The sequence below is a fragment of the Suncus etruscus genome, chromosome 5 (assembly GCF_024139225.1).
Source record: "Suncus etruscus isolate mSunEtr1 chromosome 5, mSunEtr1.pri.cur, whole genome shotgun sequence".
NCBI lineage: Eukaryota > Metazoa > Chordata > Mammalia > Eulipotyphla > Soricidae > Suncus > Suncus etruscus.
The window spans coordinates 16,163,393-16,183,149 of NC_064852.1; the positions used below are offsets into that span (position 1 = coordinate 16,163,393).

At 53.2% G+C, this 19,757-nt stretch overlaps 1 protein-coding gene across 3 annotated transcripts in view; it reads left to right on the forward strand.

Annotated features, from left to right (window-relative positions):
• The window catches only part of DNM1 (dynamin 1), a 59,691-nt gene that overhangs the window by 30,311 nt on the left and 9,623 nt on the right, over positions 1–19,757 (forward strand). For all 3 annotated transcript variants that reach the window (XM_049774234.1, XM_049774236.1, XM_049774237.1), the window contains exons 11-19: positions 6,267–6,353; positions 10,149–10,219; positions 10,403–10,454; positions 10,661–10,672; positions 13,818–13,931; positions 17,369–17,478; positions 17,970–18,081; positions 18,983–18,994; positions 19,545–19,718. In XM_049774234.1, the coding sequence (XP_049630191.1) occupies positions 6,267–6,353; positions 10,149–10,219; positions 10,403–10,454; positions 10,661–10,672; positions 13,818–13,931; positions 17,369–17,478; positions 17,970–18,081; positions 18,983–18,994; positions 19,545–19,718 (744 nt within the window). The remainder of the gene's footprint in view (positions 1–6,266; positions 6,354–10,148; positions 10,220–10,402; positions 10,455–10,660; positions 10,673–13,817; positions 13,932–17,368; positions 17,479–17,969; positions 18,082–18,982; positions 18,995–19,544; positions 19,719–19,757) is intronic.

Here is a 19,757-nt window from a genome sequence, read left to right on the forward strand (position 1 = left end):
GGATGGACCGAGGTTCGATCCCCCGGTGTCCCATATGGTCCCCCAAGCCAGGAGCGACTTCTGAGCGCATAGCCAGGAGTAACCCCTGAGCATCACCGGGTGTGGCCCAAAAACCAAAAAAAAAAAAAAAAAAAAGATTCTCTTTGCATAACATAGTGAAATGATTGATGGGGATTTTCTTCTGGCCATTCATGATTACTATAAAATTATTCAAATGGGCCCAAGCACAGTGGGCAGAGCATCTCCCTTACATGTAGTCAACCTGGGTTAGATCCCCAGCATCCCATATGGTCTTCAAGCACCTCAAGGATTGATTCCTGACTGTAGAGCCTGAAGTAATCCCTGAGCACTGCTGGGTGTGCCTTCCAAATAGCAAGGCCAGAAGCTAGAGATATAGTACTTATTTTCTTAAAGTATTTTTTGTTTGTTTTTGTTTTGGGGCCACACCCGGCGGTGCTCAGGGGTTACTCCTGGCTGTCTGCTCAGAAATAGCTCCTGGCAGGCACGGGGGACCATATGGGACACCGGGATTCGAACCAACCACCTTTGGTCCTGGATCGGCTGCTTGCAAGGCAAACACCGCTGTGCTATCTCTCTGGGCCCCATATTTATTTCTTAAGTACTTAAGACACCTTGTTTGGGGCTGGAGCAATAATATAGCAGTAGGCCATATTTGCCTTGTGACCCCATTGGATCTGCTACATCCCTATTCTCCCCTGAGCACTGCCAGGAGTAATTCCTGAGCACCACTGGGTGTGTCCCCCCCAAACCAAACAAGCATCCACCAGATGGAACCAAAATGAGGTCAGTCCTATGCACAGCATCAAGACTTCCTTGGTGGGGCTGGAGTGATAGCACAGCTGGTAGGACATTTGCCTTGTACATAGCCAACCAGGGTTCAATCCCCGGCATTCCATATGTTCCTCTGAGCACAGCCAGGAGTAATTTCTGAGTACAGAGCTAGGAGTAATCCTTGAGCATTGCTGGGTGTGGCCCCAAAAGACAAATAAACAAAATAATAAACTTTCTCAATGGACATGGCCAGAGGAGTTTGCATGCGATTGCACAGATGTGCTCCTGAGTGCCACCTCATGTGGTTCTGGTGTTCCCCGACACCAAGGAGCCCTTCATAATGGCACCCTCGGCCCTCTGAACCACTGGCAGACTAGCAACAGTGCTGGGAGGGGCATGCAGGTACCCTCCCCCCAAAATCTTGCCCTTGAATTGATAAAATGTCCTGTAGAAGGAAGGTATCATTGATATCTTCAATATCCTGCTGCTGTTTAGTTTGTTTCAAGCTTCTTTTTTTTTTTTTAAGTATACACAGATTTTATTTGGAGGTACTAAGGAAGGCAAGGGAGAGGATAAGAAAGAGAGTAATGGGGCCAAATAGCACAGCGGTAGGGCATTTGCCTTGCACATGGCCAACCTTAAATGAATCCCGATTCGATTTTCTGCATCTCATATGGTTCCCCGAGCCTGCCCAGAGAGATTTCTGAGCACAGAGCCAGGAGTAACCTGGCACTGCCAGGTGTGACCCAAACCCCCTGCCCAAAATAAAGAAAGAAACATATAACGTCCTTAAGAGACAGTGCCAGCTTCTCCAAAGGTGCATAGAGCCCCAGTATGCAGCCTGGCATCAAAGTAGAAAAGTGCACCTCTCAGGAGGAGAGATGCAGGTGACGTGTACTTGGGCAGCTTGGACCCTGGCAACACATGCCTTAAGTTTTTTCTTTCTCAAGCTGTGCTAGAGTGAAGTCTCCCAATACAGTTGACTTTTTGGCAAGGGAGCACTCAGATGGTGCTTGAAGGATCTAGGTAGTACCAGGTATCAAATCCAGGGGCCCCGCATGCCCCAACCTTTGAGTTCTCTCTTCAACCCCTCCCATTTTCTTTACTCGAGGGAAAATTTCTAGAGAGTTGACCGGACAGTGGATATCAGCATTCACTCACAATTTTTTTTTTTTTTTTAGGGAAAGTGTGTTTATATTTTAGTTTATTTGGGGACCATACTCAGGAGCTATTCCTGGCTCCTGGCAGTGCTAGAAGCACCATCTGTGATGCCAGGGTTCAACCCGGGGTAGATAAAATGTGAGGAAAGCACTTTAACCTGTGCACTGCCTTTCCAGACCAGTTGTCAGAACTTTAATAACTTCCCAACTTTGCTCTTCAAGGAGTTTCCATCAACTTATTCTACCCAGTTTCTCCCCTTCTTCATACATAAGTTTATTTACTTAAGTTATCCTTTGTAGATATGTTAACGTGTGTTTTTTTTCTCTTAGAAGATGGTTTGGGAGCCAGAGTGATAGTATAGTAGTTAGGGCACTTGCCTTGCATGTAAGGCATGATCCGAGTTGGATCCCCAGTATCCCATTTGGTCCCTTGAAGCCCCACTAGGAGTGATTCCTGAATGCAGAGCCAGGAGTAAGTCCTGAGCACTGCCTGGTGTGACCTGGCCTCTGCCCTTAATAAAAGCAACATAGTTTGGTGGGGAGTAGCACTGTTACACATAGTCTATGAAATGGAGCTATGATGATGTAACTTAATCATTTTCCAATGGGTAGATATTTCCTTTGTCTCCAATTTTTTTCACAATGGTAAATCACCCAACAGTGAAATTCTACATTTTTCTGTTTCCTCTCAAATTATTTCCTCAGGACAGATTCCTGGTAGCTGATTCCTAGATACAGGCTTTCGCACACTGTAGAATACATTGCTGCACTGCATTCCAAAAGAGGAGCAATCATGATCGTGAAGGGTAGAATTTCTGGCCCAGTTCAGCACCCATAAGCAACGATTGATCTTGCTAAGCTTCAAGTAGAAATGGAGGGAGACCAGAGTGGTCCAAAGTCCAAGGCTGGCCAGGAAGATGACTCAAAGGGCAGGAGCACAGCTTGACCCAGGGAGGTCTCAGTTCCAGCCCTCGCACCTTAGGTTTTCCTCAGCACCTCCAGGAGTAACCCTGAACAGGTTTTTTGGGAGTAGCCCCTGAGCACCATCAAGTGTAGCCCAAAAGCCAAGGACAAGGCAAATCCATCTTCATTTACATGTCTTAGTACAGGAATTTGTGTGGAAAAGGTAGGTTTTTAGAAATGCCTAGTATTGCAGGAGAGGTAGACAAATTACACATTTCCATGGACTTGTCACCAAATTGCTGATCAGGACCTGAAGGATAGAACAGCAGGTAGGGTGCTTGCCTTGCATGTGGCTGACCTGGGTTCAGTCCCTGGCACCCCCTAGGGCCCCTTGAGAGGACAAGGAACATTGGAATTTTTCCTTTTTTCATTTCTATTTCACCAACTTTAGTCATGTTTTGGGTTTTGGGGCCTCATCTAGCAGTGCTTATTTCTGGTTCTGCCAGTGCTCAAGTGGTTCTTGGGGCATCGTATCTGGTGCTGGGGATGGAAGTTGGGGCAACAGATGTCATAGTCATTTGCAAGATAAGTGCCTTCCCTCCTGTACTCTCTCTCTTTGGCCTCCCCATGTTCAAATGTCTTTTTATGTGGTTTTTTGGTGCTCTGTGCTCAGAGGTTACCTCTGGCTCTGCACTCAGGGATCACTCCTGCTGGTATTCAGGGGACTCGATGGGATGCTAGAGATTATATACAAATTATTTTTTGTTTTTGTTTGTTTGTTTTTGGGCCACACCTGGTGATGCTCAGGGGTTACTCCTGGCTATGTGCTCAGAAGTCACTCCTGGCTTGGGGGACCATATGGGACACCAGGGGATTGAACCGTGGTCCGTCCTAGGCTAGCGCTGGCAAGGCAGACACCTTACCTCTAGCGCCACCGTGCCGGCCCCATATACAAATTTTTTACATAAGCAGAAAAATTATTATCAGCAAAAGCATTTAACCAAGAAGTTTTAAAATGATTTAGGGATTGGAATCTTGATTGGTTAATGAATAGTGGTTTTATTTTCTTGCTTTTCTTTTTTCTGTGTGTGTGTGTGTGTGTGTGTGTGTGTGTGTGTGTGTGTGTATGTGTGTGTGTGGTTTTTGGGCCACACCTGGTGGTACTCAGGGTTTACTCCTGCTCTGTGCTCAGAAATTGCTCCTGACAGGCTCTGGGGACCATATGGGAATGCCTGGGATCAAACCTAGATCCATCCTGGTTCAGCAACGTGCAAGGCAAAACGCCCTACCCACTGTACTATTGCTCCGGCCCCCTGTGTTTTTCTTTTTCTTTTTTTGCTCAGCCAAATTCACTCATCTTTGTCTTTATTTATTTATTTTTTTCCTTCTTAAATGGTCTAAGCTTAGCTACTGACTGGTAAGGAGTCACACTAGGTATCGAACCTGGGTTGACCTGGAGCAAGGCAAGCACCTTCACCCCTGGACTATTTTTCTGGCCCTCTGCTGGGATTTGTTTCCTCTCTGGATAAAACCTCCAGCCCAAAACTGAGCGTGAATGTGCCCCACTGGGATCCTCCCCACAATCCTGACCCCATTTTACTCAGGGAGAAACTGAGGCTTAGACAAGTCCAAAGAGAGGTGTCAGGCCAGGACTGGCTTCAACTATCCTCTATCCCTCACTGCCAGTGGGGTGCTCCGGCCCACAGCCAAGGTCTGGGAGAGGGAAAAAAAAGGTTCCATTGGAAAACTGGCTGTGAGGCAGAAACGTTCTGAGGCAGCCTGAATGGAAAAAGACGCTCAAAGAGCTGGAGCTTCTGGAAAGGGCCAGGGCTGCCCTGTGGGGTGGACACGTGGCGGCCTGGCCATGCTCTGTGGACCCTGCCCCTCCTTCCCTCCCTTCCTGTGAGCCCCCACCCTTCAGGGAGGCCTTCGGCTGTGACTCAGCCCCCCAATCCTTGCCCAGATTGGGAGATGATGGGGACGCTCACCCCTCCCTCCTTGCTTGGCTCCATCAGCCACACCCCCAGCTCATCACCCCAATCTGGGGCTTGGGACTGGAATGTGGCATCTTCCACATTTCCCCTGGGCCGGCTGCCCGAAGCCTCTTCCTTTCCCCTCCTTCTGCTCTGTCTCCCGCGGGGCCCTTCCTTCCCTTCACCCCATGCCTGGGAACCCCAGAAGTTCCCTTCCTGTTGAAAGTGTCGTTTCCCCCCCACACACACATTACCTGCCTGGGCCCCATGATGCCAAGAGTGGAAAGCATGGGCCAGCAGAGGGGAAGAAGGGGCCCACCATCAGTAGTTTAGCCATTCTGGGGGAGCGGAAGTGTCAGCCAAGACATCCATCCTTCATTCTCACTCCCTCTGCATCTGCCCTCAGGCCAGGGATCAGTGAGAGCTAGACAGCAAAGAGCTGGGGTAGGGGCAGAGAGAGCTCCCAGCTGCTCTGGGTGTGGCGGGGAAGGCATCCTGAAGGAGGTGACATTCTGCAGGGTCTGCTGGGAGCCTGAGAGCATTTCGGCTTTCTGGGTGGGGCTGAGGGCAGAGCTTGTAGGCCTGGGTTGAGGGGTGGGGGTGTCTGGCACCAAGTCTGCTCTGGCCTCAGTGACTATAAAGGCAGCGAGCTAGAGAGGTGGGCCAGCCTGTTGGAGCCTGACCCAGAATGGACAATGCCAGGCTGAGGCCCACAAAGGGGCCATCCCGGGTGGGTCATGCCCAATGGGTGCTCCCCAGGTCCCCCGCGGGTGCTGCTCATGCTGCTGGCGCCCCCACTCCGCATGCCCCCCACGACTTCGCATGGTCTTGCCTGTGGTCCTGCATGTCCTCCGTGTGACATTCCCCCCTCCTCCCAGCCCGGCCCTGCCAGCCCAGAAGGAGCATTGCCTGTGCCCAGCCTGATTCGGGGTCAACTAGCACCTCGAAACTGTCACCCCAGGGGCTCATCTCTGCCAGGGGCCCCCAACCTGACTCTCTCCAAGCCTCTGAGCAGGCAGGGGGAGCCCTGAGGATGGGCAGAAGCTGCTTCACCCAAACCTAGGCTTCTGGGGACTCGGTTTCCAAGATGGCAGCAGGGGTTGGGGGGTGCCTGTGGCCTGTTTGTTGGCCCAGATGGCTGACCTTCCCTGATGCCCACCCCCGCTCCGCTCCCATCCCCAGTGGCCCTGTTAGGCCAGTGAAGAGGCCCTGCACCATTAAGACCCTTGAATTGCTCTTTGGATCTCGCATGGGGACAGGGTGGATTCTTTATGGCACCGTGTCCTTGGCCTCCTGGGCGCCTGGGTCTCTTCCCTTTCTTGGGCTTTTTCTGTGTTCCCCCACACCATGCCTTGATCCCTGGACCCTGGTGGGACTCGGGTGCTGCCTGCCCACTGCCCCCTGTGTACCTGGCTTTCTCGCTTCCCACCTTTCCCAGCTCCAGCAGTACCCACGGCTTCGGGAAGAGATGGAGCGGATTGTGACCACCCACATTCGAGAACGCGAGGGGCGCACCAAAGATCAGGTGAGCCCAGAACCCAGAACCCTGCCCTAACCCTGTCTGGTCTGCCACATTACTGGTGTCCTTGGCCATCCGCATTTTGTCTTCCTGCTCTCTCTCTCTCTCTCTCTCTCTCTCTCTCTCTCTCTCTCTCTCTCTCTCTCTCTCTCTCTCTCTCTCTCTCTCTCTCTCTCTCTCTCTCTCTCTCTCTCTCTCTCTCTCTCTCTCTCGGTGGGTGTTCAGGGACTTGCAAGTCAAGTGCCTTCGCTGTTGTACTATGCACTATTTATAGTAGAAGATTTGTCATTTGACCCATTTTTTAGGCCTATAGTTAGTTCATTGACATTCAGTCATCGATGGTACAATCACTACTACCATTCTTTGTTTTTTTGCCTTTGTTTTTAACCAAACCAGTGGTACTCAGAGCTTACTCCTGGTTCTTTGCTCAGGGATCTCTGCTGGTGAGAATCAGATATGTGGCGTTGGGGATCCAATCCAGGTTGGCCATGTGCAAGGCAAACACACTTCCGGTTGTCTATCACTGCTTATCCAGTGATGCTCAGGGGTTACTCCTGGCTATGTGCTCAGAAATCACCCCTGGCTTGGGGGACCATATAGGATGCCAGGGGATCGAACCGCTCTCTGTCTGAGGTTAGCATTTGCAAGGCAAACACTCTACCGCCTGCGCCACTGCTCCGGCCCCCATTGCCTTCCTTTTTAAGGCGAATAATATTCTGGTGAGCAGAGGGACCATATTTGTTTCCCTATGCTTGTTGTCAAGAGTAATGTTTCTGGGGCTGAAGCAATGTTGCTTGCAAAACAAAGTGATCGCCTTGCACTGAGGTTCAATTCCCAGCATCCCCATCCCATATAGTCCCTTTTTTTTTTTTTTTTTTTTTTTTGGTTTTAGACTACACTTGGCAGTGCTCAGGGGTTACTCCTGGCTCTGCACTAAGAAATCGCTCCTGTCAGGCTCAGGGAACCATATGGAATGCTGGGGATCGAACCCTGCTCTGTCCCAAGTTGGCCGTGTGCAAGGTAAACACCCTACCACTGTGCTATCACTGAGCGCAAAGCCAATAGTAACTTCTGAGCACCTCTAGGTGTGGCTTCCAAAACGAAGAAACAAACAAAATCCTGAATACCGGAGAGATAGCACAGTGGCGTTTGCCTTGCAAGCAGCCAATCCAAGACCAAAGGTGGTTGGTTCGAATCCCGGTGTCCCATATGGTCCCCCGTGCCTGCCAGGAGCTATTTCTGAGCAGACAGCCAGGAGTAATCCCTGAGCACCGCCGGTGTGGCCCAAAAACCAAAATAATAAATAAATAAAATCCTGAATAGGACCAGGGATATGATTCTGCAGTAGAACTTTTGCCTCACATTTGGGAGGCCCTGAGTTTGATCCTCTGCTCTACACGCCCACTGCCCTAGCAGAACCAGGCATAGACTTGGTGCTTCTTTGAGTCCCAGTCAGTGTGTCCCTGACCCTTAATTCTGATTGTCCTTTTGTTTGTCCAAAAGGAATAGACACTCCATAAAATGGTTGTCTACAGGGGAAGATACCCCCTGTTCCCAGCCTCAGATTGTTTCTTTTAGGACCACATAGATCCCTGAAGTTCCTGCTTCATCATGGAGAAGTTCCCCTCACTGTTCATCATTCCTCCTTAGCTTCAGGAAAATAGTGACCCCCACATCTGCCAGGCACCCCGACTTGCTAGACAGGTGCCAGTCCTGCTGCCTCTGCTCCATGGTTTCTCCATAAACTCCAGGAAGGTCAAAATCTGGCCTGCAGCCCGGAGAGATAGCACAGCGGTGTTTGCCTTGCAAGCAGCCGATCCAGGACCTAAGGTGGTTGGTTCGAATCCCAGTGTCCCATATGATCCCCCCTGCCTGCCAGGAGCTATTTCTGAGCAGACAGCCAGGAGTGACCCCTGAGCATCACCGGGTGTGGCCCAAAAACAAAAACAAAACAAAACAAAAAATCTGGCCTGCACCCCTGTGGGGTTTCACATTTCAAGAGCATGGAGGGTCTCCACACCATTACTGAGAAATTGTCCTCCTGGGTTGTTTTTTTTGTTTTGTTTTGTTTTGGTTTGGTTTGGTTTTTGAGCCACACCCAGCAGTGCTCAGGGGTTACTCCTGGCTGTCTGCTCAGAAATAGCTCCTGGCAGGCACGGGGGACCATATGGGACACCGGGATTCGAACCAACCACCTTTGGTCCTGGATCAGCTGCTTGCAAGGCAAACACCACTGTGCTATCTCTCCGGGCCCGGGTTGTTTTTTTTAATTTTTCTCCTTGCTGTACCAGGGATGACAACCCCAGGGTTTCAGCCATGCAAGGGATACGTGTCACCATTATTCCACATCCCCCATCTTTCCCTCTTCATCCTTGGAGGAGTTTGTCATGAAGCAGAGCATGCTAGTGGCTGTTGTGGAGCCACTGCCTTCGTCTGCGTCACCTTCTGCTGGCCACTGACTTTGTCATAGTTGTCTCAATTACACACCATTACCATTTCCATGTGGGTCCTGTGTGTGTGCTCACTTGAAGAGTTGATCTGTACAATCCGATTCTCAGAGTGACCATGTGCGTCTCCATGTTTTCAATATTGCCTGTCAAGAAATAGTACTGATGGGACCGGAGAGATAGCATGGAGGTAAGGCATTTGCCTTGCATGCAGAAGGACGGTGGTTCGAATCCCGGCATCCCATATGGTTCCCCGAGCCTGCCAGGAGCAATTTCTGAGTGTAGAGCCAGGAGTAACCCCTGAGCACCGCTGGATGTGACCCAAAAACCAAAAAGAAAAAAAGAAAGAAAAAAGAAATAGTACTGATGGGGCTAGAGCGAGAGCACAACAGGGAAGGTACTTGCCTTTCATGTGGCTGACCTGGGTTCAATCCCTGGTATCCCAGAGGATTCCCTGAGTACTGCCAGGAGTGATTCCTGTGTGCTGAGATAGGAGTAATGCCTAAGCATTTCAGGGTGTAACCACCCCAAAAAACAAAAATAAACTGAAGGGGCCAGAGAGATAGCACAGTGGTAGAGCATTTGCCTTACAAGCAGCCCACCCAGGACCAATGGTGGTTCGAATCCTGGCATCTCATATGGTCCCACGTGCCTGCCAGGAGCAATTTCTGAGCACAGAGCTAGGAGTAACCCCTGAGCACTGCCAGATGTGGCCCAAAAACCAAAAACAATAAATAAATAAATAAAATAAAATAAAAAATAAACTGAAAAAAGGAGAGATACACGAGGCCAGAGAGAGAGCCTAGAGAAAGGACATTTACCTTGCACACGGCCAACCCAGGAGACGGTGGCTTGATTCCAGGCATCCCATATGGTCCCCTGAGCTTGCCAGGGATAATTTTTGAGTGCAGAGCCAGGAGTAACCCCTGAGCACTGCAAGTGTGAACCCACCCCCCCAAAAAAGGGAAAGGATACTGACTCACACTTCTACTCTGAGTTATACAGTTCACTTTGCACCAACAGATCTATATTTTTTATTGGTCTGACGTGCATGGAAGGGACTCGTAGCTTTATTGACATGTCTTTATTCAGGATGGGATGCATAGGCACAAATCCCATAAATGGCCCAGTCTCTTCTCTGACCAGTCACTCAGAGGTTTCATCTGTCCTCCAGCCCTCGGTCTTAATCTGAACTCTTGGGTGACTTCCAGTTATGGAGGGAGGGTTGGGAGTCCTGGGTTTCCTGATGGTGGATTTGGATATGGGCTGCAAGTGTGTTTCTCCCAGCGATTCCTGCGTTTGAAAACTTTGTGGTGTCTTTTCCACTTACCCGCTGGCCTGCGTGTCCCGGAAGGTCATGCTTCTTATCGACATTGAGCTGGCTTACATGAACACCAACCACGAGGACTTCATCGGCTTCGCCAAGTGAGTATTTCTGCGCAGAAAAGGTGGATGCTCCGTGTGTCTAGGTGCGTGTTCTGGATGCACAGGTCAGCAGGCATGTGTCAGTGTGTGTTCATGTTTACAGGCCTCAGGCCTGCTGGCTGAGCCCACTGAGCAGTGAGTGAGAGCTGAGATGTTCTAAGGCGCTTCTCTCTTCCCCTTTAGTGCTCAGCAGAGGAGCAGCCAGATGAACAAGAAGAAGGCTTCAGGGAACCAGGTGAGTGGGCCCCACGCGCAGGCCGAGGAATGGAGGGTACCAGATGGACGCCAGGCTCTGAGAGCCCCTCTCCAAGGGGAACGGGCCCACGCCCACTGGGCCAAGGAGCCTGTCAGCTGCCAGCCACAAGTCTCCCACTCTGCCTCAGTAACCCTCTCTCCTCTCTCCCGATGCTTCTCGTGGTTGCTATGGTTACCTCTTTGCAGGATGAGATTCTGGTAAGTACCAGGACCGGGGCTCTTGCCTTGTGTTGTGGGAGGGGTGGAGGGTGTCTCTTGGTTCTGGGGTGTGTGTGCAGGGGGTAAAAGGGCACCCTTGAGCTGAGCCGCTTGCACACACCAGCTTATGGGGATCCAAACATGCTCTGAGGCCAGAGTAAGGCCACACTGCCTAGTCTCATCAGCCTGTCTGTGCGCTTGAGCTAAGCATTTACTTCCAGCAAAGATGACCTCGTGGTATAAAAATGCCTGGCAGAGGACTGGCACTCAGTATGTGCTTCTTAAATAATTTTTGAGTGAATGGATATATGACTGGGTGGGTGGGTGGATGGATGGATGAATGGAAAGTAAGTGGGTAAGTGGATGGGTGGGTTGATAGATAGGTTTGTAAATGCACAAGTGAATGGATGATTGGCTATCTGGATAGATGGTTGGATTAATTGATTAATTGATAGATAGATAACTTAAAAGGTTGATGGCTGAGTAGATAGGTGGGTGGATGGATGGATGGATGGATGGATGGATGGATGGATGGATGGATGGATGGATGGATGGATGGATAGATTGGTGGGTAGATGGATGGGTGGATGGATGGGTGGATGAATGGATAGATGGAGAGAAAGGGAAGTGAATGGGTAAGTGGATGGATCGATTAATGGGTCTATGCAATGGATGACTAGCTGGCTGGATGAATGGATATTTGGGTGTATGAATTGGATGGATGGGTGGGTGGATAGATGGATGGGGTGGATAGATGGATGGATGGGTGAATATATGGGTGTGTAGATGAATGAAAGGGTGAGTGGGTGGGTGGGTGCATAAATGGATAAGTGGATGGATATGTGGATGACAGATAGGTTTCTTTCTTTTTTTTTGTGTGTGTGGTTTTTGGGTCACACTCAGCAGTGCTCAGGAGTTACTCCTGGCTCCATGCTCAGAAATTGCTCCTGGCAGGCACGGGGGACCATATGGTATGCCGGGATTCGAACCAATGACCTTCAATGAAAGGCAAATGCCTTACCTCCATGCTATCTCTCCGGCCCCAACAGATAGGTTTCTAAGCCAGCAGCCATGACTGACATGTTGAGACTCCTTTCCCTGTTCTGCTGAACCATCTCTCAGCAGGAGCCTTTTCAGTCCTTGTTTTATACATGAGCTTCCAGATTCTGAGCTACTTCAAAGGTTGTGGTGTCTTTGTGACAATTTAGGTGTTTGCGTGATTTGGGGCTTCCTATCTAGTTTCTTCCCACACCCACATCCCAAGAGGGAAAGGACAGGGTCGGTCTTTTTCATCAGTAAATCTACAATGCCTGGTGCTCAGCAAGTGCTCTATAGAAGAAGGAATTAGTGAGAGTAATTCACCCTGGCAACTGTCTCTCTATGGGAAGATCCCAGAGGGTGTGGAAGAGAAGGTAGTGGTGGAGAGGGAATGCCTTGGTGGAGAGTTCGAGTGAGCAGGGAGGAAAGCAGAGCTGAGGGTCCAGGGAATACAGGGTGACGAGCACATCTGGTGCTGCCCTGGGACCCGGAATACAGGATGTGAACTCAGGTGTGAGCTCAGTTGTGGAGCTTCACTCTAAAGCCTGGGCTCCCGAGGACTGAGCACAGGTTTTGTATGCAGAAGGCCAGGATCCAACCCTGGCACTTTCTGAACACCATCGGGAGTGACCCCAAATCAGTCAGGCCTGAGCACCACCAGGTGTGCCCCCTTCTCTCAAAACGAAACAGAGAAGCAAGAAGACCCCAGAGTGGCCCTCAATGAAACAGGATGAACAGAAAAGGGCTCCCCTGGGGTTCTGATGGGAATGGTTCTGAGCAAGTACAGGAAAATGCTGATGCCTCCAAAGGAAGTTGGTTCTACCCTGGGGCCTTTCCAGTGGTTTGCACAGGGTTATCTACTCCATGATGGGGGTCTCTTCTGAATGCACTGAAAGCAGGTGAGGGGGGGGGTCAAGACCAGGAGAGGGGCGGGGCTTATGCTCAGAAACCCCCACTGTGGGTGGGGTCTGTGGATCAGACCTGCACTCCCTGGGTGGAGCCTATGATTTAGGACCTCTCACTATGGGCAGAGGCAGGGACTCAGAACTGTTCTCTCTGCTGAAAAGACATTCCTTTTTTACTCTATTTTTTTTTTTGGTGGGGGTCTTTTAGGCCACACCCGGAGGCACTCAGGGGTTACTCCTGGCTCTGTGCTCAGAAATAGCTCCTGGCAGGCTCAGGGAACCATATGGGATGCCCGGGATTGAACCCAGGTCCATTCTGGGTCTACCATGTGCAAGGCAAATGCCCTATCGTTTTGCCGTCACTCCAGCCCCTGGCAAGAGATCTATCTTTGACACTCCTTGGGCCTGGGAGGAGAAGACGTTTCCTGCTTACCCCCCACACCAACTCCCACTCCCCCAGTCCTGTGGGGGATCAGGACCTAAGCCCCTCCCGTCTTCCTGCCACGAAGGCTTACTCATCCCTCATGGTCTGCCAAGGACTTCGAGATGCTGGATTTGCAGGGAGCCAGAGAGCTGACCAGTTACAGGAGTGGCTGAAGCCACAGATAAAACACGCACACACACTCACAGACACGCTCACATGTGTACATTTTGCATGCAGAAACGCACACACAGAGTTCCTTTGCAACTGCATTTAACATCATAGAGAAGCATAGGGGGATTAAGAGGTTAGAGTTGGCGGGGGGGTGGGGGTGGGGGGGAGAGGTTCTGACTTATATTGGGGGTGGAGGAGGGTCTGGGAATTAACTTCTGGACTGCCCCCCGAGGATGGGGCCACCGCAGCCAGGAGCCAGTCCTGAGGTCAGAAAGAGCTGGACCTGGAGCTGAACCATGAGAAGACATCAGTGTGGTCTTGCCTGAAAGGCCCCCCAGCTCGGCTCGAATCTTTCCAAGGATGGGGAACTTAACCCTCCCCTACCCAGGCCACCAGCATTGCGGACCTCAGTGGCTCCTACAGCCCAGGGTGCCTCACCAGGGTCCCCCTCCCATCCTCCTTGGTGCACCTCCCCCAGGCAGATCTGGCCCTCACCCTCTGCAAAGGGCCAGCTAAAGCGCTGGGCTTTGGGGTGCCTCTCCCAGCCTCACCCCCCTTCTGCGGATTTGCCTGCCCCCCTGCACACTGACCCCGCCGTCCCCTGCAGGTCATCCGGAAGGGCTGGCTGACCATCAACAACATTGGGATCATGAAGGGCGGGTCGAAAGAATACTGGTTCGTGCTGACAGCCGAGAATCTGTCCTGGTACAAGGACGATGAGGTGAGTTGGTGCCTGGACACCAAGGGGCTGTCCATGAGCTCGGAGTGGACCGGGTCCACCCCATCAGGTCTCAGGCACTGGACAGAAGTGGGGTGCAAGTGTTCTTGGGGCTCATCCAGGCCAAAAGGAGATGGAGAGTAGGAAGCAGAGGCTCTGGAGAGGGTGAGCAGGGGTGTGGGTGCCCCTCCCTGCCTCGGCCAAGCCAGAAACCTACTCTGCCCCCACCAAGGCGCACGGCCTCCTCCCCAAGTCATGACACATAGAGCCCAACTGCCAGACACCGTGTTAACCCCTGCACCCCAGTTCCCAGACCCAGTCAGCCAAGGAGACACCCAGGGGGCCTGCAGGCTGAGGGGCCAGGACTAAGGGGGTTCTGTAGAGGCCCTATCCAAAGGCTCCGCCACCCTCTAGGGCTGCCTACCCCCACAGCTCCAGCCTACGCCCCACAGCCCCCCAATACGGGTCCCCTTTAAGAAGGCTTCTCTGTGGCTTGCACATCTGGATTCCAGAGGTGACCAGAGAACAGGGAGGGCGGGCTGGGAGTGGGGGCTTGTGGTAATGAACTCCAGCTGGCCTGAGAGGGGGAAGAGACAGACCCTCCTCATCCCTTGGGGGCCGCCATGTGAGGGGAGGGGGGTCATCATGAGGGAGCAGGGAGGATGGAGGCTGTGCTTTTGAGCCTCGAGCCCCTTCCTGATCCCTGCCCCCCTCCTAGTCACCCTGGATGGGGGCCCCCCACCTTGGGCGGGGACCTCTGCCGTCACTGGCGGGGGCGCCAAACCATCTGGACCTCATTACCCCAACCCAGCCTCTCCCGAGCAGGGGCCCCCCGGCAGGGTTGGGGAGCGTGAGGTGGCGTGGGCACACGCATGCAGGTGGGGGGGTTGCTTCCTGCTCCCCAGACACCCCCCATGGGCAGAGGACGACACCCCCGCCCCTGTGCTCCTGTGTTATGGGGGCCCCAGTATGGGCTGGGGGCAGTTGCAGGATGGCGGGGTTGAGGGAGGGCCTGATGTTGGGGACCGGAATATTTGGGAGGGCTCCTATACTGTCTGATCTGGGGGGGGGGGAACTCTTTGGAGTATTTTGGGGCATCTGAGTGTGTGGGGGTGGGAGTGAGACTGGGTGTGGGGAGATTGGGGGGAGGCTGTGCGCCAGCACATCAATATTCTAAGTAAATGGGTAGTGGGTGTTGGGGGCATATCTGTGTACCCCCTCTTGTGGGTGTGTGTCTGCATGGTTTGTGGGCTCAAGGAAAGATGTGTGGATTGGGGCTGCGGGGTTGGGACAGGGTTGGTGATCTTGGGGGGGGGGGGCTGCGTGTACTCTGATGCCTGGGTGGAGGTGAGGGCTAGTTGCTTCTGCACCCGGGGTAGGGGTACTGGTGAGGGAAGATGTTGGGAGTGACTGAATTTTCATACTAGCACAGCTGGGGACATGGGGATATGGGTAGTCTGGGTCTGAGCAGGCAGCAGTCTGTCCCTCCCAGACCCCCAGACCCTCCGCCACCAGTCCTCTGCTCCTTGGGAAAAGGAGGCAGGCAGGCAACCGCCCCCGTCCCCAACCCGCATGGATCCCCCCCCCATCCTCTCAGTCCTCCTTAGCACCCATCAGCACCCTCATTCTGCCCTCCGTCTGCTCTGTGCCTCCTCCCAGCACCCCCAAACCCACCCTTCCCGCCCCCCTGCCCCAGCTCCAGGCTCCAGTTGGGGGCCGCTGGCCGGTCCAGGTGGTCGATCCTTGCTGCGCCGCTCCGAGGGTCTAACCCAGCCCAGCCTAACCAATGTGCAGACTACTGTGCAATTCGGGATCCTGAACAGATAGTCTAAACACTGGGTAGACGGAGTGGAGGTGTCTGCTGTCTGTCCATCCGGTGGCGGCCCCTCTCCTGGAGCTCCAAGGCCCCCAGCCCCGGCACCACCAAGCAGGGTCCCCTCTGCCCCAGCCCAGCCAGCCGTGCTCCCCTCTCTGCTCCCAACTCCCCTTCTGCCTCTTGACGTGGCAGGGGTGAGCGGCGGCGAGGCTGGGAAGGAGGGGCCTGAGGAGGGGGCCGGCCGGCAGGAAGGGAGGGGTGGGGAGGGAGGGGCCGCCCCTACCTAGTGTCCAACCCCCCAGCCGCCTGCCCAGCGGCCCCAATGCTTCCAGATGTTCTCTGGCGGCCAGTCCCACTTCCTTCTTCCTCCCCCATCCCTCCCCACCACTCTGGGGGCTCCCAGCCACCTTCACCATAAAGAGGGCTTTATGTCGCTGGGGGTGGGGGCAGAGAAACTGGGTCCTTGCCCCAATCCACTTTCCAACCTGAGATCCTGGGTCAGCTCCTGCCCTGGCCCTGAGGGCCTGAGATCCAATCATCAGCCCCCACCCCGGCCCGGTTCTGTGATTCTGGGCGAGAAATCTCTGTTGGGGTACCCCCTCCCAGACCCCAGAGCCCCCGCCCTGGGACATAGCTGTCTGCTGGCACAACAACCCACCGCAAACACACCCCTTTGCCAACCCTTCACCACGGACACAGCCGCATCCTGGATCCAAACCTCGAACCCCGGGAGGGTCAGACTAACAGGGGGGCTTTCACAGCTGCCACACACAATGACAACAGTGCACGCATGCACAATAACACGCTCAGACACAGACGCAGACATGCAAAAACACACACCCTGACCCCCAGAATCACACAGAGATACATTCACAGGCACTTAGATACACAGATACACAAAGTCACACACTCAAGGACACTTTGGCACACAGAAAGACACAGATACAAATACAGACACACACAGACCTTAGACACACAAACATTCAAACACATAGACACACAAGAGAGACAAATAGACACACACAGAGATACTTATATACTCAAACATAACACAAGTACATAGACACGCAGACAACACACACTTCTATGCATAGCCACACACAGACCCTGACTCAGAGCTGCCCCCCTCTCCCGCCCCCTGTACCCCAGGCCCCAGGCGCACACGTGGCGTCGTCGGTCTGTGCGCTCAGGCCGCTAGTGTGAGCGCACACACAAGCACACACATGTTGTCCGTACTCACCATTTCTGGCCTGTGCCGTGCACTGATTGCAAACACATGGGTAGCTGACGGGGTGGGTGGGGGTGGGGGGGGCTGCGGGTTGAACCAGCTCTTTGAAGCTGCGGGGGCCTCTGGCCCCCCTTTCCTGTCTCTGCCATCAGGAAATGAAGTCAGAGTCTTATCCAAAGTCCCAGCAGCCAGACTGGGGGGCGAGAGCGGCCCAGAACGTGGGGTCTCTGGCAGGGGCTGGCCTGGCTTCCATCCGGGACTGGCGTGTGTGGGTGGGATGAGGGGGGTTGCCCGCAGCCTTTCCACTCGGGGTGCCCAGGCATGTCTGCATAGGAGGAGGGGAAGATTAGACAGCCACAGACACCCCTCACGGGTGCCCTTGCCTCGACCCCCCAGGAGAAGGAGAAGAAGTACATGCTGTCCGTGGACAACCTGAAACTGCGGGACGTGGAGAAGGGCTTCATGTCCAGCAAACACATCTTTGCCCTCTTCAACACGGAGCAGAGGTGCCTGCCTGCCCCCTGCCAGCCCTTCACCAACCCCACTGAGTGGGAGGGGGTCAGAGATAGGCGGAAAGGGCTACCCCATGGGCTTTCCCCATCGTGAAAAGACATTTCCGAATCCACTTCCTGTCTCCTTCTCCTTCCCTTCTCCCACTTGCATATCCCCTTCGCCCCTTTTGACCCTTCACAATCAGTGGGGTAGCCCTTGTCAGCCCTTGTCCCCTTCCCAGGGAGCCCCGCGCTAAGAAGTATCTGGAACCTTCCACCCATGCATTTCACTATTGGGTTCCCAGAAGCCTCACAGTGACCCAGGCAGGCGGGAATGATGATAATGACTGACTAATCTTTGCGACAGGGAAAATGAAAGTTGGGCCAGAGAGACCCAGAGATGCGGCCCCAGGAGTGCCAGAAGCCCAGGCTATGTAGGCCCTGAACCCTCTTACCCGAGAAGATTGGGTTTCACCCCTCTCTCCCTGATCTCCCCATTCTTGCAGGAATGTGTACAAGGATTACCGGCAGCTGGAGCTGGCCTGTGAGACTCAGGAGGAGGTGGATAGCTGGAAGGCCTCCTTCCTGAGGGCTGGCGTGTACCCCGAGCGTGTTGGGGTGAGTCAAAGAGCTCATGGTAACAGGGTGGGAAGCCTGGAGCCCAGGGATGCGTTTCAGTAAGGCAAGTAAGTGAGGTCCTAGGCTCGGTCCCTGGCAGGCTTCCCCTCAAATAAATAAATAAATAAATAAATAAATAAATAAATAAATAAATAAATAAATAAATAGGGGGCCGGAGAGATAGCATGGAGGTAGGGCATTTACCTTGCATGCAAAAAGGTCAGTGGTTCGAATCCCAGTATCCCATATGGTCGCCCGAGCCTGCCAGGAGTAATTTCTGAGCGTAGTGCCAGGAGTAACCCCAGAGTGCTGCCAGGTGTGACCCAAAAACCAAAAATAAATAAACAAACAAACAAATAAATAAAGGGGGCTGGAGAGATAGCACGGCAATAGGGCGTTTGCCCTGCACGCAGTTGATCCAGGACAGACAGTGGTTCAAATTCCAGCATCCCATATGGTCCCCCGTGTCAGCCAGGAGCAATTTCTGAGCTCAGAGCCAGGAGTAACCCCTGAGTTCTGCCGGGTGTGATCCAAAACAAAACAAAACTAAAAGCAATGAGGAGCACCTTCCTCAGGGTTCCAACTCCTGCCACAGTTCCCCACCCTTGGTAGACTCAGCAGGGAGCACCCCAGGCCTGCTCTAAGGTCAACTCTTCCCCCTTCTCCAAGGGTAAGTGACCCCAATGGCATTTCTTGGCTGGGCTTCCTTTTGTGACCTCCTTGCTCTATGGCAATGTCTGGAATCAGAACTTGGTGCTCTGGGGTCACTCAATCTCTCCTCTTTCCCTCTCTATGTGTGTGTCTGTCTGTCTGTCTGCCTGCTTCGGCCCTGCTCGCTTGTGGTGATGGTGGTGGCATTGTTGGCATGGTGACCCATTTGGTTTGGATGCTGGTACCTCAGGACAAGGAGAAAGTAAGTGTTCCCCTCTCCCACCAGGAAACATCCACCTGGCGCTATCTCTGCTCAGAGACCCTCAGCACTCAGAAAGGGTGTAGGGGTGTCTCCCCTTATGCATAGACTGGGAGACCCAAAAGCCAAGATCAGGGCCCAAAGCAGTAGCACAGTGGTAGGGCATTTGCCTTGCACATGCTAACCTGAGACGGACCTGGATTCGATCCCTAGCATCCCATATGGTCCCCTACACCTGCCAGGAGCGATTTCTGAATGCATAGCCAGAAGGAACCCCTGAGCACTGCCAAGTGTGCCCCCCCCAAATCAGGCTTAAAGAGGGAGATTTTGCTGCCTGGAGAGGTACGGGGTGTGGAGAGGCAGCGCCTGCAAGTGTGCATGAGGAAGTGGGCTTGGAGGGGCATGTGGGTGTCCCCAACATCAGCACCATCAGCATCAACTCTGTACCTTCGTGTTCTGAGCCCCTGGAAAGGGGCTGAGACGCTGTGGTGGGGCACCTGGCTCCAGGCTGCCTGGACACAGCCTGAGGTCCTTCCTGTCCTGTCACTACCAGGCGAGTGGCGAGTCGGAGGAGAATGGCTCGGACAACTTCATGCACTCCATGGACCCGCAGCTGGAGCGGCAGGTGGAGACCATCCGCAACCTGGTGGATTCCTACATGGCCATCGTCAACAAGACCGTGCGGGACCTCATGCCCAAGACCATCATGCACCTCATGATCAACAACGTGAGTCTCCACTGCGGGGATGGGAAGCTGGGGAGGGAG